The sequence below is a fragment of the Thermobia domestica genome, chromosome 11, assembly GCF_964235325.1.
Source record: "Thermobia domestica chromosome 11, izTheDome1.hap1.1, whole genome shotgun sequence".
Classification (NCBI taxonomy): domain Eukaryota; kingdom Metazoa; phylum Arthropoda; class Insecta; order Zygentoma; family Lepismatidae; genus Thermobia; species Thermobia domestica.
This window is the reverse complement of record NC_137464.1, coordinates 127,175,206-127,202,940: the sequence shown is the minus strand read 5'-3', so window position 1 is coordinate 127,202,940 and position 27,735 is coordinate 127,175,206. Positions and strand designations below refer to the sequence as shown.

General features: G+C 33.7%; 1 protein-coding gene across 2 annotated transcripts in view; it reads right to left on the bottom strand.

Moving 5' to 3' along the window:
* LOC145664431 (uncharacterized) overlaps positions 1 to 27,735 on the bottom strand; it is a 1,424,688-nt gene that overhangs the window by 306,844 nt on the left and 1,090,109 nt on the right. For both annotated transcript variants that reach the window (XM_081731113.1, XM_081731114.1), the window contains exon 6: positions 11,138 to 11,256. In XM_081731113.1, the coding sequence (XP_081587239.1) occupies positions 11,138 to 11,256 (119 nt within the window). The remainder of the gene's footprint in view (positions 1 to 11,137; positions 11,257 to 27,735) is intronic.

Sequence of the window (27,735 nt, the reverse complement as noted above, 5' to 3'; positions counted from 1 at the left end):
AATAAATTAATAAATTTTGAGTCGGAATTCAGCCACTAAATGGACAATTTTTCTTTACCAAAATAACATTCATAATAATATATTTTCTTTATTGTGCGCTAACACTAGTTACTGAATTAAGGGATTCCGGTTATTCTTTTTCTTTTTTTTAGAATGAAACTTTATATTGTTTTTGCATGTTATGCTTCTTATTAGTAAAATATATATATATGTTGATCCTCTTTATGATTTTTAAGTGTTTATAGAATAAATGGCATGTATTGAGTGTCTCGGTTACAGAAGAGCCAATTTTCAATTTTTATTATTAATACGATTTTTCATGAATTCACAGTTGAAGAATTTGTATTAGTATTAGAATCTTATGTGTAAACTGGTCAGCATATTTCAAGCACAAACACTTGACAGAATGACTGGACCAGCGGTAAAAATATAAATATTTATAACAACAGACGTCCATTTATTAAGAACATGTTATTTAGTGAAACCTTTGAAAGTAACGAAGTTGAATATCGGATAGATTTATTTAGAAGAACACTCTCAAAGAAAACAAACATACACATAACACGTGCATCTGTTCAAGTTGAAATTTATCCAATACTATTTTAACAAGAAAGTGACAACTGACATTTAATAAATACATAATGGAATGTACAAGCACTCATAGAGAAAGATATTGAGTAATAACCAGTCATGGCAAACGATGCCATTAAAATAGTATTTGTATTTTTAGAAGGAATTTTATTTATTTAACAAAGATAGTTACTAGATTTATTTGATAAAATGAGAGAGGGAATTTATAAATTTATTGGATTCGTGCTCGGTTAAGTAACATTATCTAGGCTTAGAGTTTTGTTATTTCAGTGTATAATTGTTTTTAATTATAAAATGAGGTTCTTAAATTCCATGTAAAAAATTGATGTTTGCTGGTACTTTTACAATATTTGTATAATCATCCTAATTAATTGCCAAAGTGGTACAGGACGAAGGTTAGTCAAAAGTTAGTAGTTGATCAATAGTTACATTTGGCAAAATGCTAGACAAAGTTCGTGAAATAACTAAAAGAGATGATACGCAAAACCTTTTTGCATATTGAGAAGTCGACTCCGGGCTCATTCCGTACCAGTCTTCGCAAAATTTCGCGAACCGCAAAGCACGCAAAATCTGGAACATACAATGCTATACCAATTAACGATTGTGCATATTTTGCGCTGTGTTGATGTAAACCTGTACGGAACGAGATTTCCGTTGCCCACAAGAAGTATGCAACATCATAGTTATGGAAGGATGAAATCCATTGCTAAAGCAGACCCACACTAGTAACTGGTTATATTCTATATATATTTTCAGTAGGATTTAACCTGTGAACATGGACACTGAAAATGTACTATTCAAGAGATTACAATTGAGCCCAGATCATTTTAAAAGACGTGAGGTTTAAATTAAGGCATGAGAAGTTCTTTTTAATCTAAGTTTCATTTCAGTGGACTACTTATAGCCTTTACACCCTTAATTAAATCTATATTTTAAGAAACACGAGGTTAATCATAAGAAAAAGAAAGATCGCTATTGAATTTTATCCAGTATGAGTCAATCCAGCTAAAATTATAATTCCCCATCTTCCTAAGATTCTGCATGCTACTGTTCTTCCATCCTCTCGATCTTTTTGGAAATCTTTTCCGCAAAACTTCCCAACTACAGTAGCACTCTATACACCCAGTGGGCACTTTCCGTGCAAAATGTTTTACCCATCTTTAGGATTGCAATGCCATCATTCAGTGACGAGTACACACTGTAAAATTCCGCGTTATGTAACTTCTTTCATTCACACGTTGTTCGTCTCATTTTTCACTATATATAAGCAATAGTTTGTTTCCGAAATCCTAGTTTGTACTCATATTTTCGAGTTAGCATCCAACTTCCACTCCGTGCATATCTGCCACTGATCTACTTTCGTTCCCGCTTCGTTAACTTCGTTCTTCCTTGGCACTAGTATCCAAACAGTGAAGTTTGTTCACTTCTTTCTTCTTATTATTTTCGCTGGTTCTACAAATATAGTTTCAAGATATCTATGAACGTTGTTTCACCTATATTCACGTCTAGATCGACTTCTTTTCACGTTGTCAGAAAGATATTTTCTTTCAGTGATCCTACATTATTCCCTAACAATTTACTTCATCCACATTATAGAAATTGGTCATGATCATTCAGTGTTAATCCTGTTGTAAATTTGGGATAGGGACAAAATCTCGCGACCGAAACCTCGCCGCCCAAAATCTCGCGTGGCCAAAACCTCGCCGGGTCATTCCGGAATTTTTCGGAACGGAAATTCCAATTCCGGAATCGGAATACAGTTTCAAGACGTTCCGGAATTTCGGAACATTCCGGAATTTCGAAACATTCCGGAATTTCGGAACATTCCGAAATTTCAAAACATTCCGGAACTTCTTATTGAAAAAATAATTTTTGCTGTTACCCCGAACTGAGAGGTGTGCGCTAAGCTTAGCTTTGAAACTAGATATTGGTTCCGCTGTGCTGAAGGAAGGAGTTTTGGTCCACGGCAACTGGTTTGTTTCATTCTCTAGATCCGTTCACTGTGAACGATTGCGCATAAGATTTGGAACTTTGTCAGGTTATCCATAAAGTCTCAATCATAAGTGATTCAGTGTAAATTTCGTGATTTTGTTGCAGAAATCGGAACATAGAAATTCGAGCTAGTTCTTCCCTTTAGTTTGGTTTATCTTCCAAGAAACACCTTTTTTATAAACCACTTTGTATATTCTTTTCTAAATGAATACCGACTGTACCTTTTCCATTTATACGAGGCAACCCTAACAAGAAATTGAACTGCATATGTATGGCCATGTAAGTATAAGTACCTGAAGGAGGGGCAGAGAATCATTTAAAAGAAAATACGATTTTCAGTAATTAAAGGGATAGGATAGTCTGAAATATTTGAAAAAATTTTGACCAGTATTTCCGGTGGCCCCACTCCCCTGCTTACTGGGAGGGAAGTAGAAATTATTTGTCAATAATCTAAAGAGGAACATGATTCCCAACCCACCGACGTCCGTGCTTTGTTGCTAGATTTTTTTTTCTTGATAGTTGGTTGATGGCTTGGCATTTTAATTTGTGATAATCTGCAATAGTGCACAGAATATTATTTTGCTAAGTCAGGTGATTCCGTTTTGTGAACAAATAGATCATTTCGTTGACTAAAGCTTGATGTGCATATGTAACATCACGTGAACACTAGAGTATAGTTTTCGTGGCATTTCAGTATGCCATAGCATAGCATACGCTATGAAGCAGTGTCCTTTTGGAAATAAGACGCTTTTGTATTAAACAATCTTAAATAATACCCTACAAGGGATAAAAGCGAATTTACATGACGTACCCAAAGCACCGAATTTATCGCGCCAAAATCAAAGCTTGGCTTGTGAGCTTGTTTTTAATGTTTGGTAGGTCTATGTGAATTGGTACTTTCCCGAATTGTAGACGCTTACAAGCGTGTGTGTTCACCACATGAGTATGGAATTGGCAGACCGTCATTGGATTGGACCACACCTAGCGTAAGTTATACCCCTATCAACGCCTAGCCACAGGCACGTGAATGCTTTAGTGATACCCAGGAGAGGAACTCATCTGAAAAGCCTTGTAACAATGTTTGAGAACCATTGCCTCAGGACTGTTTCGAACTTTTATATTCAAACTTCGAACTAATATTAATATTACGATTCCAGAATCAACAGTGAGCTTCAAAATTTCAGTCTTGAAAACAGTTCTGAAATTCATACTTTTGAGCATTCCACAATTCCAAACTTTCGGAACATTCCGGAATTTCGAAACGTTCCGGAATTTCGGAACATTCCGGAATTAGATGAATTCCGAATTCCGGAATACGAAATCGAATTCCGAACACCCCTAGTCAAAACCTATAAGGCCAAATCCTCGCCGCCCAAAATCTCACGGGCCGAAATCTCGCCGGACCAAAACACCGCGTGGCGAAAACCTCGCCGCCTAAAACTTCGTAGATCAAAATCTCGACTGGTCGAAACCTCGCCGTTCAAAAATCTCGCGAACCAAAATCTCGCTTGGCCAAAACTTTGCAGAATGATACCTTTCCTTAAAATTTACCCAATGAGTTTCTTAATATGCAATTCCATATTATCAATAATAATAATAATAATAATAATAATAATAATAATAATAATAATAATAGCAGAAGAAGAAGAAGATACAAAATATCTGAGCGTGGGCTTTCTCGGGGTATTCCCGTTTCCTCCCACTTTCTTCATTCCATCATTTCCTTCATTCTGATCATCTACGTCTCCTTTAACCTACAGGGCATAATTGAGGGACGTAAAAACTCAGATATTATTTCATGCTTTCATAAATATTATTCGATTTTGTTAGAATTTCCTAAGGTCACCGTCAAAGTTAAATAAAAACCATCCCAGGCTCAAAAACCATACATGTTGAAAATTTGATCGAGACCAGTCGAGTGGTGCAAGAGTTATTAAGTCACAAATGCAGCCACTTTCATTTTTTATGTATTTCTATATACCCTTCCCTTTCCGTCAAAGTGAAATGATAAAAACCATCCCAGGCTCTAACCTGATGTGTGTGACAAATTAGATCAAGATTGGTCTCGTGGTTCAAGAGTTAAGTTTTATTTATTATTAAGTACCTACCCTTATCCTTCGTTGTACCGTCAAAATGAACTTATAAAATACATCCAAGGCTCGAATCTCATCTGTGTTGAAAATTTTATCGAGATCGGTCGGGTGGGTCAAGAAGTACGTATGTCACAAGCATAGTCATTTTCATTTTTATATAGGATAGATTTTCAAAGCACGCGTTAGAATTTTACTTCTCCTTATTTTAATGCTATTATGTGTTATTACAAAATATATACATATTGCAATATATAGAGCATTCTACATCGAAGAAATCGTCGTGACGACGTTTTATACTGACGACATTTCTTTCCAGGCGAGATTACGTCCCGCGTAGGTTTAGACCAGGCGAGATTCTGTGTCACGAAATCAGGTCCGCGAGGTTTCGGCCAGGCGAGATTTAGGGTATGACGAGATTTAGAGACGGGAGGTTTTGGCAAAGCAAGATTTTGGCCCGGTGAGCTTTGACCCGCGAGGTTTTGGACACGCGAAGGTTTGGCCGCGAGATTTTGGTTGGCGCGGTTTTGGCCAGGCGAGGTTTTGACCCGGCGAGATTTTGGGCCGCGAGGTTTTGGGCGTCGAGGTTTTGGCCACGCGAGGTTTTGGTCCGCAAGGTTGTCGCCGCGAGGTTTTGTACCCAAACCTATAAATTTAGCTTCCTAAACAATGTGACAAAGTTGGATTAAAAAGTAACGAATAAAAGTGTCAGTTTTATACAGATTATGAATTCAGAAAATGTTTGGTGGATCGTTTTTCATTCATACTCAACTACTAACCGTGCTTTTATTAATACATGTGTTCACATACCTTCCAATCTTCTTGAAAACATTATTTCTTTCAAGATATTGTACAGTCTTTCTTTGCATTAATATCATACACATCCTTAAAATCTATGAAGAGTTAGTGAACTGTACCATAATTCCTATTTTTTCTATAATATCTGTGTGGTGTATAATAGAATATGTGATTCAACAATTACTAGTTGCCCCTAAAACCATATTGAGATGTTCGATTATTTCCTTTATATTAGTATAGTGATAGCTGTGCTACACGAATATTAGGAAAGAACCTGTAGCAGTTTGCGAGTAGAAAATTCAACAGTTATTATCGATAGTTTTGTCCCCTCTTTTTTTTTTTTTAAACTATCGTAGACTTCTTAAGGATTTCCTTTTACCATCATATTAAGCAGTCTTATTTTTGATTATATAGATGCCATCTACCTCAAGTAGCTTGGCTGGAACAAAATTTACTTCGGAAGTTTGATAATTTTTTAAACTTTCTAATAGCTGTTTTAAGTATTGTTAAAATATGAGTTTTTATTTACGGGTTCTGTAATTTGACTGCACTGTTCTTTTTACGTGGACATTTAACAATTGATTAAAATTCATTTTCCATCAATTGAAAATACATCATAGTTTTCGTTTCCACCTTGTATTACAATAGATTTTGATTCCTATTGCTTCCTGAGTTCATTTATGTCTGTATATAACATATCTGTATTATATCTGTATTTAACATATTAAATCTTATCTCTCATATTACAGTTTTTGTTACCGTTCGTGTTTCTGTTTTCAGCTTTCATCTCAAAATAGGGCAACTTAGCATTTACTATTGTCACGCTTTCTATGTTTATAATGGCCAGATTCTGAAATCACTATGCTCTTTATTTAACTATTTTCTTCATATTTTTATATTCTCTATCTACCTATGTTATACTTTTTGTCGTCCTAACAAAGCCTGTTTATCTTTCAGCCTTCTTCTCATTATTATTCCTTTTTGACATTATTAGGAATGTTGTTAGATATTGCATCTGACATATAGGGCTGTTTTCATTTTCGGACCGGAGAACTGACATTTTTCTGCTTTCGAAAAATGGAAACAACCCTATATGTCAGATATATATTGACTAATTTAGTTTTGTTATTCACTCCTCTCAAATTAGCTTCGATGGAGATGACCGGTTTTCGAACTCAACGATTGAATTACAAAATTACAATTATGTGCATATTTTACGGATATGCTCTCACAGAGGGTACCCATGTACTTTTATACGCTGTGTACATGAGAAAAACTGATTTTTCAAGTCTTTTGTGAGAGAAATACTGTGAACTGAAAAATCATAACCTTTTCCATATTGCACAGAGCAGTGGCGTATTTAGGATTTTGTTTCTGAGGGCTATGCATAACTTGGGGAAGCAGGGAGCAAATGCCCACCTGAGTTTGAGAATTAAATATATTTCAATCAATTGTCTACTAGGAAAAACGTGAAACTTGTATGTCGGTGGGAATTCAGATGTCTCCCGCCCCCCAGGCAAATCTGAAACGACGCTCCATGCAAATATACGTTGAATATTTGTAAACTCATTTCAACCTAACTGATTTCATTTTAGAAAATATGGAAATATTCGGTTTTATCTGTGTATGTGTTTACCTGAAAGAAAATGTTGAGACAAATTGAAGTTGAAATACACTGATTGCAGTTTTAATGACGAGAATTGCAGACTGGTAAATCTTATATACACAAAAAAAATTAGCAGTAAATATAGCCTTTTATTCTATCCATAGAAGAAAAAGGAAACATCCTCTTGGCAAAAAACTAACAAATTTATTTTGGGGGAAAGGAGAGATAAGCCCGATAGCTCCCTAAATACTCCACTGTTACAGGTGCATTTTCCTGCGAATAAAAGTTTATTTTGGAATACGTTGAGAAATTAACACCTTGTCTGCAAGAATACTCCTCTAGTACAAATATATTCTAGGCACACACCAACTTCTCCCTCACCTCGAAATGCTTCAATTTCCACACTGGGTGAGAGTTTAATACTTTGAGAGGTTATTACTTCTACCTCGTTCTTTATTACTGATATCCCTCCATAGCCACTGAGTTGTATGGATAAAATAAACAATTTGATTAATGTAAAAAATAAAATTTTCTTACCAGTGTATAAAACTTCTGAAAAAAAAAATGTTTCAGTATAATGTAATATTGTTTACTACATTGTGGTGACTATTAGGCTCACCATCAGAGTAATTTTAACTTATTGATTTCTAAGACAGCTTCAAACATTTTTTTAAATGACGCACCATGGTTCTTCCGTTCTTGTAAACCATGTTACCAATGTAAAAGAGATATATACATACACGTAGCAATGACATGTGAAGATTATGCTTCAATTATTTTTAGATATTTGGAGCAGTAGCGTCTCCTGACGTGGATATTAGGGCGTTGGCAAGAAAGGAAAAATATATTAACCCTCTCAACCATAGGCGATACTAGAGGGGGAACCCCCTCTTCCCAGGAGCAAAGATGGGCCCACCCACATTTTTACACTGTTCAAAAACATTGTGATAAATTTACCTCAATTTACGCATAACTATTTTAGTTGCATTCGCATTCAGCATACGAGTATTTAATAGTGACTATACTTTACCCACCCATCGATTTCCTGAATATAGTCTGTACCTGTAAGTTCTCGCAATTTTCGAAAGTAAGGAACCATGATCGTCACTGCATAATGTCCTATTTACGCCAACCTATAAATAGCAATTTACTTCTAACAATTTAGTCTGGAAATTATAAAGAGCAATCAAGGAGGATGTTATTACGTAAGGAATACATTTAATTATAATAATTATAGTATAAGTAAATATATTCTCAAAATGTGAAACTGAAAATCAAAAACAAGCAATTATTTACTTACAATTACGTGAATTCCAGCTCAAATCATCTTTCTTTGCGTAGAAACCTCTGGATTACTGCTTTAGAAACAGTAATAGGGGCCCGGAACCGTAAGTCTTGAGGATGACATACTAAGGGCAAAGTAAATGAAAATTGGGGAAATAAAAAGGCAGAATGGAAAACCATTCTGTAGCTTAACGTCCAGGCTTTTTTTTTTTTTTTTTTTTTTTGCATTAACTGACACTTCAACACAACTTGGATCGAGAAAAAAATGATTTCTTTTCACCGTACTCCTTACATGTATTTTAGGAAGAAGTCGATTGCACCATTAACTTTTGAATCGAATGATATGTTTAGCAATAAAAAAGTGCGTAGATAGTAGTCCCCCTCTCCCTCCAAAAATGTTTTCCGTATTGCTATAAAATATCTGTACATCCACAAATAAATCTACAGACTTGGCAACGCTTGAGGGAAGCAGAAAACTCAAGACGTTGGTTTCCTAACCAACGCCTTGGATTACACAAGCACGAGGTGAGGAACACGAAGCGTATGCACAATTCAAAAGCAGTGAAAATTCAGCCAAAGCGTTGCCGACGACTTTCTCGCAGAGTTGCCTCCTCAAAACATGACGGAGACCGCACAGCACTTCTCTGTTCTTTTGCACTTCAACAGTTGATTCTATCTCGTTGAAAATAAAAAATCCCAAGTTCTGACGATCTGTTTAATTAAATTAAAATACTCTTTTCTTCATTTTTGTTGGGCGTTAACACACGACTTGCACACCCAGAGAAGACGGTACTGATTGGGAGATATCTGCATTCTTTTGCTCTCCTAGGAACTTGTTCGTGTATTTCTTTGTGGGAATGATCTGTCATGGAATCACCATGTGCTTCTAATCATCACATATTAGAATTACATTGAAATGAATTTACTCTCTGAAAGACGTGACGAAAGGTAGAGTATGATGGAAGAAAGAGGGCGAGAGAAAAATGATTGATGAATGTTTGGTAGCATGCAGTTAATTCACAAATAACACAAAGGATATATTCAAAATAAAATGGTGGATAGACTCAAATGCATATCTTAAATGCATTTTGGAAAATAATAAGTAAAGGAACACGACAATATATGAAACAGGACGTCGAAAGCATAATAATTGATGGTTGGTTTATCATAAACGGGCGAAAAATAATATCAAATCACCTTGCTTCATAGTATTTTCAAGTACTATATCACTTTGGCATTTGCTTGCTTTTCAATTATTTCAATATTGTAAACAAAGAACGAAGAATAAGACCCATAGAATGAGGCTTAAAAGTGATCTCCTTTCAAGGCAGTGAGAACATATTTACCTTAATCGTCTCACCAGTCATGTATCTTCTAGTAAGATTTTATTATATAGAAATTTGTTTATCATCAAGCAGATGGAAAATAACTCGCCTTGTTATCATATATTAACTTTCCATTATTTACTCTTGGTTATAGGAAAAAGAGGTCAGAACTACACTTTGAACTAATAGAATTATACATAACCTTTGAAGAGCTTTAGCATTCTCTCGACAATGTGATATATTTTGAAACCTAATAGTAATTATAGTGGTTGAGGGACTAACTGTTGTCGAAATTCAGCAAGTTTCTATGGTCAATAATTACAGGGAACAGTAAAGTGGCATTGCCGATTTTTCTTTCCAAAGAATTTTTTGCGCAAAACTATTTGAAAAGTATCGCAGTTTTTTGTTTTCCGCGTTTGAGTCTAATAAATTTTCTTGATATGAAAATAAAAATAAATAAATAAATAAAATTGATATTTACAGTCATATGAATAAGTGTAGTCGACAGGATAAAATATCTCACCAAACATCCACTCCAAAAGTAAGCTGTGTATTATTTCAATTTGATGTGTGTCAATTGCAAAGTCACTTGCAACAATGTCAGAAAATTATTATGCAAAAAGCCAAACAATCTCTCTCTTTGAAAATATCACTACATATGTTGTCAATACATTCACTTTTTTTAAAAAAAGAAGACAAATTGTTGTAAGTATATATATTACACTGGGCTTTAATAAAAGTTAAGAATACTTTAGTCAATTTATATTCTGCTTTACTTAGAGGCGTTTATACCGATTTTTTCTTTAAACTGCAATCTTAACAACAACAAAAAAGACATTTAATTGATTAGATAAGTCTCTGGAAAATTATAAGTTTGACGATGAAAAATAAGTTAAAGATCGATTTATATATAAACACGTTTTTAAAAAGAAAGAGAAGTTAAAAAAAAACAAAACAACTTTTATGATTATGTTCCAAAACCGGGATCAAGTGCTTGTACTTTCAGCATTTTTACACATAATTATTTATTTGAAATGCCAATAGTCACTTGTTTTATCATGCTGAATTAAGTAGAGTACAAATTTAACATAGTTTTCCACATAAGCAAAGAAATCCATGTCAATTAATAATTCATACAAATCAACACTTAAACGAGACACACACAATGCCTATGTTACAAAGGTAGAATCATTCTAATATATTTTAATTTTAAAACTATGGCTTGCAACTGTAATTATGAATATTAAAAGCACTAAAATACCATATCATTGACAAAATTTTAATAATATTCAGATGTCCAAACTCTTTAAGATACGCCGATATTAACGCATATCTGAACTTGGTCAGGCTATGAATAAGCAAGCAAGACAATACATCAACATACACTCATGTCTATTACAGTACATAACACAGAAATTAGTAGATTAAAAGATAATTTTACATATACTTACAGGTGATCTTGCCTTTTAAACGCTTTCCCACACATTGTGCACACGTATTTCCGTTCGTCGCTGTGGGTGAGCTTGTGCTTGGCAAGGGCAGATGCGTTCCCGAACACTTTTCCACACACCTACGGAGAGAACAGTACAAATGTGCTACTAGCGAAAGGTACACATCTGCAAAATGTACTAGTACGGCGGGATTTTAAACTTCACAGTTTTAACTTGAGTTATTGGTAAAATAAGAATTGATTCAATTCCTGCTTGATCTCATCTATCCATCATGGCCTAAATCAAAATTCATTAATTAAGAATAAATTAGTCTAAATTCATTAAAACGAATGAACAGTAAAAATACGAAGAAAAGACGATTTGTCCAAGTCGTGTGTTTTAAACTCTCACAAACGACGAATCAGCTAAATCAAAATTCCTTAGAAGTACGTACCATTAGAAAAATTTCACATAAAAATTATTATAAGCATAAAACGACCTCCACAATTAGAGTTAACTGTCCTTTTTTCCGTCCTTTACGTAGAACATTTCAGCAAAAACTGAGTACAATCGCTTGAAGTGAGGACAACTAATTAGCAACAAATTAAGTATTTACTTAATGTTTCGCAACAAAAACATAATTAAGACAAATTAGGAAAATAGAAATAGGCAATGTACTTGAAAATAAAAACCTTCCTTGAAATGAAAACATCTATATTCATGTCCTTAGAAGAAATAAATTAAACAAACACGCCTCTTCTTTGGTCAACTGACTTTATTCAACCCAAAGAACTAGAGTTCTCTATGAACAGATGCAAAAATATAACCTTTAAATGAGAGATGAATGGCCAATTTTTTTAAAAAACAAGATTGCATATTTGAGTGATACGATAGTAGGTGTCTTAATCTAACACCATATACGCTTTTAGATGTAATATTAGATAGGAAAGACCTTCCAGTACGAATGCACAATATTAAACAGTGCAGATAAAAGATAAAATTTTAACTAGCGTTAAATATCAAGAAAATGAATTTTCTTAGATCTCACGGTACACGTCACTGAATATCTGCACATACATTTTGATTTGAAAATGATGAAAATGATCACTACAAAATACAATAAAAATAGTCGCAGAATAAGCACTACCATTTCCCTTTTCCAAACTTCGATTTGCACCGTTATGGCATAAGGCTTCAAAAGTGTAGGAAAACCCAAGTTAAGGAAATTATTGAACATCTTTAATTATTCACTACTCGATTTAACATGGTTTTGTTAGAGCCAACTTTTTAAATCAAGAAATCTTATTTCTAAACAAAATATGTATGACACTCAGAAGATTTGAAATGTCTCGGATTATATTTTACAGTGATGATTCCTTGTAATGATAAAGTAGAGAAACAAAATTTTGGTATTCTCAAAAACTGTATTCATTGCACAGTTTGCGACAAGAAAATGTGCATCATGTGCCACTTAGTGATTACGCAGACATTAGCGTACTTGTATATGGTAGAATTGGATTATTCTTTTTTTAAAAATGCAATAAACATTTTTTCAGCACTTTCTGTTCTTTAATTTTCTTTATGAGTATGAAAAGCCTGAATTGAACCCTAATAGGTGAAAATTATTCCCTAAGTTCAATATAGAAATTTACCAAATTTTATTTTTAAAGCTGAAGTTTATAATGAAGGGATGAAATATGGAAGTTATTTTTCTATTATAATTAGCTACACGTAGTATGACACTCAGTACAGCTAGAGTAACAACGCTAATACGTGCTTCCTACAATTTTTATTTATTTTTTTAAAATTATAATTTTGTAATTTTCGCAAAGTTTGAAGTTTCATACCTTTGGTGCTGAATGAAATAAAAAGCTTTTTTTTTAAAAAAAAAAAATGTAACAGAATATGCATCTATAGCGAAATCTATAGTACAAATTTCAATTTTGCCTGTAATCAAAGTTATGAATTTTCAAAAAGAAAAAAAAAAACATGGAAAGCACATGTTTACGCTACTCCAAACTATTTGTTTTTGAACTAAATATTTTATGAACTTGAACCATAGAACACATTGTTTTAATTTGTCACTTCTATTTTAATGCTGAATACCTTACACATTAGAATAAGATTACAACATTCAAATAAAAGAATTTCATTTTGAAAATTAAGTAAAATTGATAGCCAATCAAAAATATAATAAGGTATTAAAAGTAGTAAGAAATAAAAAGAGCATTAGAAAACATGAAACCTGTTATTGTAATTGAATAAGTACAGCAGGTAAACGACCCTATTTCTACACTCTCATAGGAACATTTCGGATGAAAGCGACAGTCAATATAAAAATAGGAAAAAATAAATAATCAAACACCTGCTACCACAAAACAGATTGCGGACTAAAAACTGAATGACACTTTTTACCTCTTGCCATGGCAAAAATATCTGCAATGGAGTAAAGATATTACCAATAGTCTCGTTACACAAGTAATTATTACTCATATAGAAGCATTTGAAACCAGATTTAAAATTGTATGCAAATAAAGGAGCAAGAAAATATTATAAGTGTCATGGGCTTTTGCAAAAAGTAATTAGGTGCTATGCACCACCGAAAATGGACATTTACGAGATCGTCGTGTGTCTCAAATTGTGTCTTTGACTTTACAAACAAATCATTCTATGATGGACAGTGGTGGTTGGTAGAGATTGAACAACTCATTTGGAGAACAATGACGTCTATGTGCTATTTTACCATCCTGCAAGACGAACGTCATTTAAGAAGTCTGCTAGTGATTATGTACGGCTACCTATTAAAAATATTCTAAGATAAATATCACTTCTTAAACTTAGAACTGCAATAGGCAGATCACATAAGATTCCACCGAACCTCTGTGAAGAAGAGAAATTCTAATCTCGGATCTGGGCCCGAAATTCGGATCTGGATCCGAAATCCGGATCTCAGATCTTGATTCTCATCCAAACCCACATCCCAAATTGTGATAAACTTGAATATCTAAAATTCGCCGAAAGTAATTTCACAAAGTCCTGGCAATGAAGAAGAAAACAGAAAATTAAGAGGAATATTGAGAAGTCTATTTTTCTCCTTCATTCTACTCTAAAGATCAAATGCTTGCCTTACTTTAAAAAAAAAAAAAAAATGTTTTGATCCGGATGAGAGTTTGAATGTCCAATCTAGGTCCGCCCAGTTCCAGGACCGAAATACACACCTGGGATTTGGAACATCTGAAACTAGTATACATTTGAAACCGGAATACAAAACTCGAATATTTAAAATTCCTCAAGAAACTTATTTCATTGTTAGTTAAGAAAATATAAACAGTTAAGACAAATATTGACTAGTTTTTACGTATATTTATCTTGCTCAGTCTGCTCAAAATATCAAATGTATACCTTACAATTAGATTTAATAATTATTTAGTAAATCAATATGAGCACCGATAATAAACTATGAATTTTGGTGCCCCTTATCTAGATTTGAAATTTCGGATTCATATATAGAATCAGGCTGAAAGGTAAATATTTGAGGTCTGGAAACCGAAACATGTGCTAGTACCAAGATCGTAACCGTTGTAATGCCAGCGGAAGGCACTTGAACTAATTCCGCATATACTTTGGGGAACACGAGAAACTTAAAACAGATAAATATTCTTTTTCAGGGGTAAGTCGCGCTTTAATATGACTTTTCATGAGTGTTGTGTTCAAATACGAAACTGTAATGGTGACTTGTTTGTAATAAAGGCCTTTTCATTTTTAACAATAAAGTTAAGTACTTTCACATTGGGGGAAAATTAGCAAGGCACATTCCACTGATTAGGGTGCTGATTCTCATGGAAGCTTTCACTTGAAGATTTCCTCATGTGGATATCGGATTGCCACAATCCACCTTGCTGAAAGACGTGGTTTATCAGGAGGTTGGCCAAGATTCTTTTGGACTTAGCCTGTAGACTGCTTCTGGTCTCAATTATTCCCATATAACAAGACTAACCATATATAAAGTTGGTTCGAAAGGATTTTAAAAATCACTAATTGATCTTAAGGGAATAATCGTGATTTAAATATTCGTAAATCAGAAGAGATGTGAAAGTTAAGCGTTAAAATAAATCCGATAATTCCGGAATGAAGAGATTTATATGCAACCTAAAGATAGCAATAAAACTCCTTATGTAACATTTTCAAAGCTAAGATTAACAGTTATTCTCTTGAAGAGGGTTTACGGCAGCATAGAAAATTATAAATCCAATTATTATAAGTAGTGCCTCTGACAGCCCCACATTTCACATCACAAGCGCCTTCGTCCTGACAAGTGGGCAATTCACTTACCCACGATGACTTTTCAGCCGTTCCAGTAGCATCAATATCTCAGTTTGAGTTTGGGGATCATGCTTCGGTGAACCTTGAATATCACCATCAGCAGCTACCTCGTATTAGATAATTAGAACTTATTTCTGTACTATATAATATTGGTAACTAGCTTTTCGTCTATAAAAGACGGAGAGTGTATAGCATTGTCGCAGGAAATTTTTGATATATAAGACTTAGATTGTCAGTATTTAGGAGCAACTTTTAAAATAATCAGTTACCTTAAATATGCTACTGCTTAGCCGAGAATACCCGACGGCCATAATCGAGTGGTGTGCGGCATTAGACTGTGGATCGTTTGCTGTGAGTCTTGGATTCGAATCCCGCTTCAGGCATAGGTGTTTTTAACTGTCCTCGTTCACTTCTATGTCTGTGTGGTGTCGTAATGGTTAGAGTGTAATCCGTGCAAATCGTTCAGCAGGTTAAATAATTTGATAAAAAGCTGTTGCCTTTTCACATATAGTGGTTAGCGCGTGCCTTCGGTGCCCGTGATCATGGATTCAATTTCCGGAGAGGGACTTATCAATTTCGGTGTTGACCCAGCATCGTGGGGGCAATTGGGGAGTTATCTGAAGTAGAGGTAGCGGACTCCAGTCTAAAAAGTTGGCATTAGGCGTTGGGTTGATGCGTTGACTACACATTCCCACTTCGAACGTAAGTCCGCTGGTAGGAACCAAAGGACTGTCGTTCCAAGAGTTTAGTTTGTTTTAATTATCATAAATGCCTTTATTATTAAATTTTATCCAATATTTTCTTTTCAACTGGTTTGCGAAACTCAGAGCTAGCTACTTGTTTTCTTTTTAATTCTTGTTCATAGTCAGCACAACCAATCACTAAGGAAAAACAATCTTTTCAATAAAATTCGTCTTGAGTCTTTCTTAGCTCTAAGTTTAGTTATTTTAGCTTTTTTTTTAAAGGTTGAAGGGCATTTTATAATTTTCCCCTCGTTTCCCCCCTTTTTTTAGTTTTACCTATGTTTCTTTGCACGGACATTGCATCTATAGGCACGTGCTTAGTGTGTTCGTTTACAAAAGCGGGCCTTTTTCCTCCCACTATAGGAAGTGAGAGTGCCCTGTATCAGAGAAATATTAATTGACATATGTAAGTGAATATATCTGTAATGAAGTCATAATTACTCAGTTTTTTGCATCGTACATAGTTTCCTCATCCTCATTAATCTCTTCACCCCCGCTTTTTGAATTCCAGTTCTAGTATTCTTTCTTGAGCAAGGCCCATTTAATGGGGGACTGATGTCTCATGTAGGCCTCTTAACTATAACATCAGCAATAAAGAAAGTAGGGTTTAATTTGCACTAATTTTAGAATATTACGTTAATTATTAGCTAAATAATAATAATAATAATACGGAGCGAGCTTAGGCTAGTTGTTTGGATTCTTGCTTCGCAATTCGGTAATACCGGGTTCGAATTCGGAGAACAGCCATCCTGACAGGATTTTCCAGGGTTGTTCCTCAGTTATACTGGGCAAATGCTAGGTTAGTACCTTAATCTAAGGCTCTGGAGACCCTCTTTCCATTCCTTTTCCAATGTTGTTTTCATCTGTTGATTACTACAGGTAAAGTGGCCTCTGAGTATGTATCTGGTAGCTTATAGTAAATAAACAATAACAATATAATATATCTTCACGAAACGTGTGGGTTAATTTAACTACAGCTTTACAGTCCCAACAGATAGCTTAAGTTTTAATATCAATTTCCTGACTTTTAAATACTATTCTCATATTGTTTTAGCTTCCAATTGTCTCATGTATGTTCCCAGCGAGAATTGAACCTGAGACCACATGAACAAATGCGAATATGTTAGATAATTTTGAACACTTTAATATACAAAATACAAAACACTTCAATGATACGACGCATGAATATGTTTTGGTTACGTCCTGCAATGTATGATTAAAGAAACCTGGAGGGTAAAGAAGAAATAATAGAAATCTTTTTTTATTTACTCCTTCAACAAACCCCGACTTCACAAGGGCAAGCCATAAGTTTGGTGATAAAGTCATACAACGAACACTTTTATTAATACTAATATCCTCCTCCTTCTCCAGGATACAAAACATAATTAAGTTCCAATATACTAATTCATGTTTTTTAAGTATGTAACTGAATTATTGTTAATACTACCATTCCATAAACAATACATTGAAAAGATAGGGGAAACGTCCTCAATTGACGCTATTTTACACTCACCCAAAATTCGAAATGTAAACATTTTTATTCTTCTTAACAAGTGTTTTTCTCTCTCTCTCTCTCCATGACAAAAGCATTGATTCAATACAACATCTAGTGGTGTTTTTTAATTTTCTCTTTTTCTGATACGTAGCTTTAGTGCAAGTTGATGTTTAGTACTAATGTGATAGGCCTTCTCTGTTGATAGAAGGTGGTTGTAATAGGTTGGAAACTATTTGTGCCTATCCCCTATTGAATTTACATCATCAGCATATACCATAACCCGGTGAATATCATTCAACTCTAGGCCCTGGTTACTATATTTGATTTTCCTCATAGCGTACTCCACGGCAAAGTTGAATAATAATGGCGACAACGCATCTCCTTATTTCGGTCCATTCTAGATGTGAAAGCTCGTGGACAAATAAAAAAAAATAAATTAAAAATTGGATTTCCTTCAAGACTTATCGTGTAGATATACGTACTAACATTACAATCTTCCAAGGCCCTCAAGCGTGATGCTAGTAAGGGGGGAAAAAGTTTCAACGTTTTCCAAAATTCCGCTCTTAAGTCTTGAAAGGGATTGATTTCTGTAATACTCAAATTTCCGTTTATTTATTCAAAATTTGCAAATTTGAGAATGTGCTTAAGTTGGAGATGTGAAAATTGGTATATAAACTCAGTTAAAAATAAAAGAACACATTTTTTAAAGAGTTTTCGAAAATTCCTCTTCTAAGAGGAAAAGTGAGCCATTTTTATTATACGTACTGATATTTCCTTTTAATTACTCAGCTGGTGCCGAATGTGTGGGATTCGCTTAAGTCGGAGGTAAGAAACTTCTGTATATAAACTCTTAATTAAAAGTAAGAAAATATATGTTTCAGTGTTTTCCAAAACGCCGTTCTATAATAATGCTAAAATTTTCCTATCTTCGTATCTACATCAAACACATGTTTCAGTGTTTACGAAAAATTGCATTTCTGGACGGGAAAGTGGTACAATTTCTATAACATTCAAATTTACGGTGTTACGTTTATTATTCCTTACTTTTCCCGTGCGATGAACGGGCAATTTTTGCCAGTGTATACTTAAATATACTTCATAAAGAGAGTGAAAAGTTGAGAACTCACCCCACAAATTTTACCGGCCTCTGGTAGTGATGTGCAAAAATGATTCATTTTAGTGAATCATTAATTTATTATGATACGAAAAAACTGCCATCATTTCATTCCTTCAAATGAATCAAGTCTTTCATGCTTCCTTTAGGATAGAAGACCCATTTCGGTGACACGAATTGGTTGGGAATGATTCCATCATATGAAAATTGTTTTTCTTGTAGATGTCATACATCGATAATATAAATATTTTGGCCTGTGAAGTTTGTTGCATATTTTCTTGTGGTTATGAAGTTTGGTATGTCTTGGTTTCGTGTCAGATTTCTGACAAAACCTGAAAATAGTGCTGCATATCTACTTCCTATAATAACATCTTGAACTATCAAGACAATATTAAAATAATAATAATACGCAGGTTAAAATTATGAGTAGATTTAATTCTATAGAGTGTTTTTATTATATTATTTTAGAACGAACTGAATGTAATAACATCTAAAAAAAATTGTCCAAGTTTAATGTGATTTGTTGCAAATGACGCAAAAAGGATGAAAATTTTATGCACTATTCGTTGTTATTGTCCAGTGTATGCATGCAATGTGATAACCGGAAAACTTTTTTTTTCCAAAAAAAAAAAAAAAAAAAAAAAAAAAGAAAGGAGGATTTCATATGGTCATAACACCTATAAAATTGTCCAACTTTCATGCGGTTTATTACAAATGACGTAGGTAAGATGGAACTTTATGCTGGTAGGATGGTAACTCCTTACTTTTAAAGCAGATGTTGGAAATGATCTCCATCGTCACTTAGGCACAGTTGACCCGTCGCTTCATGTTTGTTGCAGTAGCCCACATTCTATCCTGGGTGATATTTGCAATTGAGGGGGTGAGCGCAACAGTGGTCTAACTCAAATTTTTGAAAATGGAGAAAAATCAAATTAAACACGTGTCTTTTTTGTACAATATATATATATATTGTACAAAAAAGACACGTGTTTAATTTGATTTTTCTCCATTTTCAAAAATTTGAGTTAGACCACTGTTGCGCTCACCCCCTCAATTTTCTTGTGATATATTAACCTGCATGTGTTCCAATGTTCGTGGGTTATTATGGAATCCTCCAGATAATCCCTTAGGAAGTAATCTAAGGATATAAGATCAGGAGACTTCAATGAATACGTTGATCGTAGTTTTACTCTCCTCGTCTCCTTATTTTGAAAAACTGTATATACCTTATTCTTCCCGTGCATGCCATCTGGCCTAGGAATCAGGGCGATAACGCGAAACATGTTGCTCTTCATATCTATTTGACTTATTTTTTACTTTCAACGAAGGCAAGGACGTGCGTGGAAAAGGAGTGACATTACGGATTTTAATCATTACACTTTCATTGAAATGCATATCCCAGAAGAGTAAGGATTCATATACTTTTCATAAACCTATTTTAGCTAGTGAAATTATGAAACTTAAATGTTCCATGTGCAGTGCTGCTATTCTAATTCTTTAACAACCGGTTAGGGGCCGCGGGGGCTTAGTGGTAGAGCGTTCACCTCTGGTACTTGGGGTCCCGGGTTTGATCCCAGCCCCCGCCAAGTGAACCTTGTGGTGGACAAACACCGTGTGCGTGGGTTTTCTCGGGGGTCTTCCATTTCCTCCCACTTTCTTAATTCCACCATTTCATTCATTCATTTCTGCCATTTCTAATCATCCGCCATTTCTCATCATCACCGTCTCCTTTAGCCTAACCGGCGTGGGACGTAAAACTCAAAGATTTCATTTCATTTCATTAAAAACCGGTTATATATATATATATATATATATATATATATATATATATATATATATATATATATATATATAGAGAGAGAGAGAGAGAGAGAGAGTAGATGGATAGATATAATTCCCTACACTTATCTTTTAACTGAATACCACAAGTTACAAGTAGAGACCTACACTTCATTCTTTTTCTACAGGACGTAGAAGTAAAATTCACCTATTCTCACTTTAATAGATCTTTATATTGAAAGAACCCAGATATGCCTTGATAAATCAACAAGATGTCTTATTTTTGGCATGTATCTGCCACAGATGTCACACCTTAATATAATTAGAAAATCATACACCAACAAAACTTGTCAAAGAGACTAAATAGTAACCCTTTAATGGCCGGGTTGGATATTCAAAAATATAATTATTTATATAAATAACAACAAATAAGGCCAAACAATTAAAGAGAAGTAAGGATTTCGAGCTTAAATGAAATAATGTAACTTGTTCGTGAAATTAAAGTTTGCAGGAATGAAATTAAACTCTACTAAAATAAGTGGTGACTTATTACTTGTCTTTCATGTTTACACATATGTTCTTGTTATTCTTTTACATTCCCATTGCACATTGCAACTGGTCCAGAACCAGTCAGACCCGTACTCACAGACCTAGTATTCAGAATGATCCGATAACCCGAACAGTCCCGGTGTGACCCGGAAACGACGAAACATTGTCATATAGATGGAGAGTATGTATAAGAGTACCAATTTAATTCTAAGAAACATGATTCTTTCTTATCACTAAAACGATAATTTTCTTTTCTTCTCTCTCTTGTGTACATCTGAAAGATAAGTACAAGGTATATCAGAGTATAAATGTATGGGAATAACAGAAATGTAAAGATACATGTTTTTCTTATGTGGTATCGTCAAAATTTAATCGATCAAGCCTATACAACTTGTGTAGAATATAATATATACCGCTGACTTCAAACAGTGTTATGTAAAATCTTTCTTTATAGTCTGTGTTCAGAACAACTGCATTACTTTTGAGTATGGAAAGACGAATAAATATGAAGTCATATTTGGAATAGTGAAGACATGGTACCTTGATTGAAAAATGTCACACCAGAAATCAAATAAATAATCAAGCTCGAGAAGTGGAAATCATTAACCCACTATAAAATCATGACGTAATAATGTAGAGTTGATATTTCAGCTGCTTTCGGGTCTCTGGGTATATTTGGATTGCCGGGTTAGTCTGAGTCACTGGGCATGGCCGGGTCAGATCGGGTATAAGCGAGACTCAGACCCGGAAGATCCGTGACCAATGCCAGCAATGGTATGCATTGTTTTAATTGTATTAAATTGAAATTTTTGCAAAAGATTACTAATTTCGGTATCATAGAATGCAGTTTAGAAACTTCACCTTGAAGAAATAATATAATATTGGACATTTGTGTATGTTATGCATGATAAATAAAAGAGATATACATTCCGTAATACGCGTCACATGATTATTGAATACGCGAACGTTTGTGAATGTTGATTATAAAATTAACGAAATATCTCCATGGTATACGTAACTTTGCGCACATCGTTGTGTGAAGTAAGAATATTTGTTCATCTGAATAAATTTAGTGCATGGTATATCCAGTATATTGTTAACTTAGCTTCTTTTAATTCTGGGAATAGTTATTGTGTGTGCAAAAAATTGATAGAGTGACGACTGACGAATTAATGAAATAATATCTTCCATTTTTTTTTTTTTTTTTTTTTTTTTTTTGCAATTTGCTATTAACGTAGATTACTAACTTTTCATAATCAATATCGATGAATGAAGATTAGATCTATAAAAAAAATTAGAGAGCATTTCTCCTGTCTTTCGTATTAAGATCGTAAGAGTAGCAGTATTTCTTGAAATATTGTGAACTACTTTCCATTTCTTATAAAAATATACAAATTGCACTTACCTAACAATAACGGTTAAAATAATTATGGAAAAGACAATTTGTCTTTTGTGAACGCGGCGTAGAACCTCCGGATTCCATAGGCCATAGAGTTAGTTTAGTTTAGCTAATGAAAAAGACAATAATAGTCTACAAGAGAATTCGGATATCGCATACTTGCTAATGCACTCTATTAAAAGCGGACAACCTATATAGTGCGGTTACGTAAACTTTTTTGATGTGCTACTGAGAGGTAGGTTGTCACCTTGTAAATGGACGTTTTTGACAAAACTGAAGAACGTTCTTTTGAGGTTACTGATGAGGTCAAATGGCATAAAACATGTTATGATATTTTTACAAATGTTAGAAAACTTGCAGAATTTGCTTTGCACAAGCTCTGAAAAATAACAATCTTTATTTTTCTTTTCCTAATTGATGAGCACAGAGGGACCATACTGCCCCATGTAATGTCATGGTTCGGATCTTGGTTCAAGCACGTAAAGACTTGGACGTTTAAACTTGTAGAATCTATAGCTCTTCAGTCTATAACTTAAAATTTCTCCGAATGAAACAAAATTTGCAGAATTTACTCTCCATGACACACTGAAAAATAAAATAAATCAGTTTTTTCTTTCCTTATTTGGTGGGAGAAAGGAGAGCATATTCTCCCATGTAATGTCATGGTTGTTCCATTTGCACAAATTTTATTGCTTATGCCCTCTTGAGTCCCTTGTATATGTAGGGGAAGATGGGGCATGATGGTACAGTTGTTTTTTTTATCACGTGGTGAAAGTACTATTCATCACAAGTCACAGCTTTTTATACCGACAGAAAGATTGGTATTTCCAGTAAAAACGAACAAAGTAATATTGATGTTCCCCAGCGGTTGCCGAGGAATATTTCTTTTTAATGACTACTCCAAATACTGGGGCAAGATGATGTTAATACTCGGGCAAGTTAATAGAATATTAATACTTTTCTTATATGTAAATAATATATAATTTTATAATCTAAACGTATAACAAATTAATCTATATCGAACATTTTAAATCTATTTTAGTGATAAACACAAATGTTACACTGAGAGATCTCAACGCTGCAGATTAAAAAACTAGGTCAACATTGCATTTGTAATTTGAAAATAAAAATCTAAAAAGGATTAGTCTATTCTAAATCTATATTCAGATTATTCTTCTAATCTTATAACTTTAAATAATATTATTATATATTACTATTATAGATTACCAAAGACTAAAAAATGAAATACAGAACTGTAGTTGGTTGAATGTGTATCAAAGTTTGGATGTAAATTTAGCTACTTTAGCTTTCATTTCGACATTACAAAAATGTATTAAAACTTCACAAATAGTAATTGAAAAAACTATCCCAAAATATCGTAAGTTAAAGCCATGGATAACTGATGAATTGATATTACATATACGAGAAAGAGACAAATTAAGCAAACTTGTAATAAAAAATAAAGATAATCTAGAAATAAAAGAACACTATAAAAAATATAGAAATAAGGTAACTCAACTGATAAAAATGGTAGAAAATGAGTACTATAAAAAGCAGATTGTTAATTGTGAAAACAATACAGGTAAATTATGGAATGTAATATCAAACATTATTGACAAAAAAGAAAACAAAAGCATAGATATTAAAGTAATACAAACGGCTACGGGTAACATTAACTTTCAGCAATATCCTAAACTAGTAGTTGACACATTCAACAAATATTTCTGCAATATAGGTGAAAGGTTAGTAAAAAAATGTAAATTTAACCAAAATAAATGAAAATCTAGGAAACAAAGCTAAAAACAGTATGTTTTTTATGCCTATTACTGAACAAGAAATCTCATTTCATATAAACCAACTAAAAGCAAAATCGGCTCCAGGACAAGATGAAATAACTGCCAAAATATTGAAAAATGTAAAAGAAGAAATAACTAAACCACTGTTGCATATCTATATTATAAAAGAGAACGTACAAATCCTTTGTTCCCTCATCACGCTAATACGGCTGAACCAATTTCTTTTATTTTTGGGGGGTTATTAGGATTTGGACCCTAGATGGTTTTTATCATATCACTTTAATTTTTAATTACCAGTGTCTTGAGATAATTGACCATTCAAGTGTCCATAACGTACAAATCCTTTGTTAGTTCATCATAGGTATAAAAATAAACGTATTTATATGCAACCCGCATGACCGTGTCACTCGGCGGGTTAACATAAATGACAGGCGCTATAATGTTAACATTTACTGCAATTTGAAAGCGAAAAAGTAAAAATTATCTAAGTAACAAAGTTTATTGCGTTCCGGGGTGACCGCAGCGAAGCGGGGTGAACGCTGCTAGTATATAATGAGTTTAGAAACAGGTATTTTCCCTAATCAATTTAAACTAGCACTCGTGAAATCAGTATATAAAAAAGGGTCAAGAAAGGATCTCAATAACTATAGACCAATATCGCTACTTAGTAATTGTGCTAAAATATTAGAAAAATGTATTAAAAAGAGATTAGTTTCCTTTCTTGAAACTAATAACATACTTGCATTAAATCAGTTTGGTTTCAGAAAAGAGAGAAGTACATCTGATGCAATTTATAAACTAACGGAAATAATAACAAATTACATGGATCGTAATGAAAAAGTAATAACAATATTTTTGGACTTAACCAAAGCATTCGATACAATATCTCATAATATATTATTAACTAAGCTAGAACATTATGGAGTAAGAGGTGTAGTACTCTCGTGGTTTATTAGTTATTTAAGTAATAGATTGCAAGCTGTTAAAATTGGAAATTTTATGAGTGACTTAACACAGGTTAGCTATGGAGTACCACAAGGATCAGTATTAGGTCCAATTTTATTTATAATTTATATAAATGATTTGTACAATATAGGCATTGATGGCTATATTCAATCTTTTGCAGACGACACCACTATAGCAATAACAGGGAAAAAGTGGGAAGAAACTTATAAAAAAGCGGAAATAACAGTAAAGAAAGTAAAACAATGGCTTGAACAAAATGCCTTGGTACTAAACTTAACGAAAACCAATTATATTGCTTTCTCACCAACAATAACCGGACAGCCACAAAATTTTGTCTTAAAATATCATAACTGTATTAATACTTTAGACTGTAACTGTAATACAATAAATAAAGTAACTGAACAAAATTATTTAGGAGTGAAAATTGATAAACATTTAAAGTGGACATCGCATATTCAACATGTAGCCAAAACATTAAGAAAATTACTGTATAAATTTGTACAATTAAGAGGGTGTTTAGAATTAAAAGTTTTACGTATGGTATATTATGCACTAACACAAAATATATTACAGTATGGTATCTTAAGTTGGGGATCTGCCTATGAGACGCATATAAGACCTTTAAAAGTTCAGCAAAATAATATTATAAGAATATGTTTAAATAAAAACAAAGAAGACAGTCTAGAAAACCTGTATAGAGAATCTTCAGTCTTAACTGTTGAAAAATTATATATAAAAGCAGTCCTACTCTATGTAAAAAAAACATTCGTTCGCTAACAATAACTTTAATGAAAAGCAAATTAATTAATTCTGAAGTAATATAGAATGTAAATGATAATAATAAAACTAAAATAAGAAAAATTGATAGGAGGTAAAATTTAAAGTGTGTCGAATTCCTATCACTAATCATGGGGTTCGTTATTTGATCTTATGACGTCATTTAAAATCATCAGATGAACCTTTCACAGTGACAGCCACCCTAATACGTTTTCTAAGAAACAGTTACATGAAAAAAATATGGTTGTCCGCTTTTAAAAAACATGTTAACAAGTGAGTCAGTCCATTCTAAGTGATCAAGCATGTGCTGCTCGACCATCTCCAAAAAATCTAATTTTTCATAAATGTTTACACTAGATCAGGGTATTTCAAAACCACAATTAATTATTTTTTAAAACATCTCGTAGCGACGCAGCTTCTGCCGCCATTTTGCGTTTTCTCGATTTCAGGCGTTTACATTGTTTTGAATATCTCAGCATGTATTTGTCCTAGTAAATTGAAAATTGCTGGGCGTGGCCAAATTGTGCAGACCTAAAACTTTGTCCTCTTAACATTTTTGACTAAAACCACTTGAAAGGGGTGAAATCAGGGCCTACAGTAGCAACATTTTTAGACATTGAAGACATGTTTGGGAAGAGGAAGCAACTGACGTAGAGGTCTGAATTTGTGTGTGTATGTAGTGCAGGGTCATAAGTTTATACCAAAAAAATTGCAGACCTGTAGCCGCTCCCAAAGGCCTGAAAAATATAGTAAAGTTGGGGAATTATGCCAATTTTGCATATTTCACTGTCCAATATCTCCAATGGGCCTGGATAAAAAAAATGAAATTTTGGGAAAAATTAGTTCTTTAGCATACCATAACACACAACAAAGCGCGTTTTGTGTTTTGAGCAGAAGGGGGGCAAAATATTAAGGAATGACGTACTCTAGGAGATGTTTTGTTCACAAGTTCAACTGGAAATTCGTTGTTCTGAAGTAAAATAAAGTGTGATGAATGGCTAGTCCAGTTAAGGCTCTCAAGCTCCTTTCCTTCCTCTAGTTGTGACTCACTGTCTTATCACACACAGCAGCACTGGTGAAGAATGCAGCTATGAGCAGAAGGCGAGAAAAGTCAAAATGCATGCTTGGCAAAAAAAAAAAAAAATCCGTAAGTACTAATTTCTTTTGCTGCTTTCAATTTCAATGATATTCAATTCTCTTTATTCTTGTTGTAACTGTCAACTCATGAAGGAAACTGTTGTCCTTTCGTTAAATTTACATTACCCAGTCAGTGTTTACAGTGAATGAGTGTTCACTGACTGGGGAATGTAGATCAAACGAAAGGACAACAGTCTCCTACATGAGTCGACAGTTAAAACAAGCATAATCGTGTTTGAGTATCATTGATATAGCAAACAACAATGAGTAACTTACGGACTTTTTGCCAAACATGCATTATGACTTTTGTCGGCTTCTGCTCATAGCGGCATTCTTCACCAGTGCTGGTGTGTGCGATAAGACAGTGAGTCACAGCTAGAGGAAAGAAAGGAGCTTGAAAGTCTTTACTGGACTAGCCATTCATCCTACTCTATTTTACTTTACAACAACGAATTTCCAGTTGAACTTGTGAACAAAACACCTCCTAGAGTATGATGTCATTCCTTAACACTTTGACCCCCTTCTGCTCAAAACCACAAAA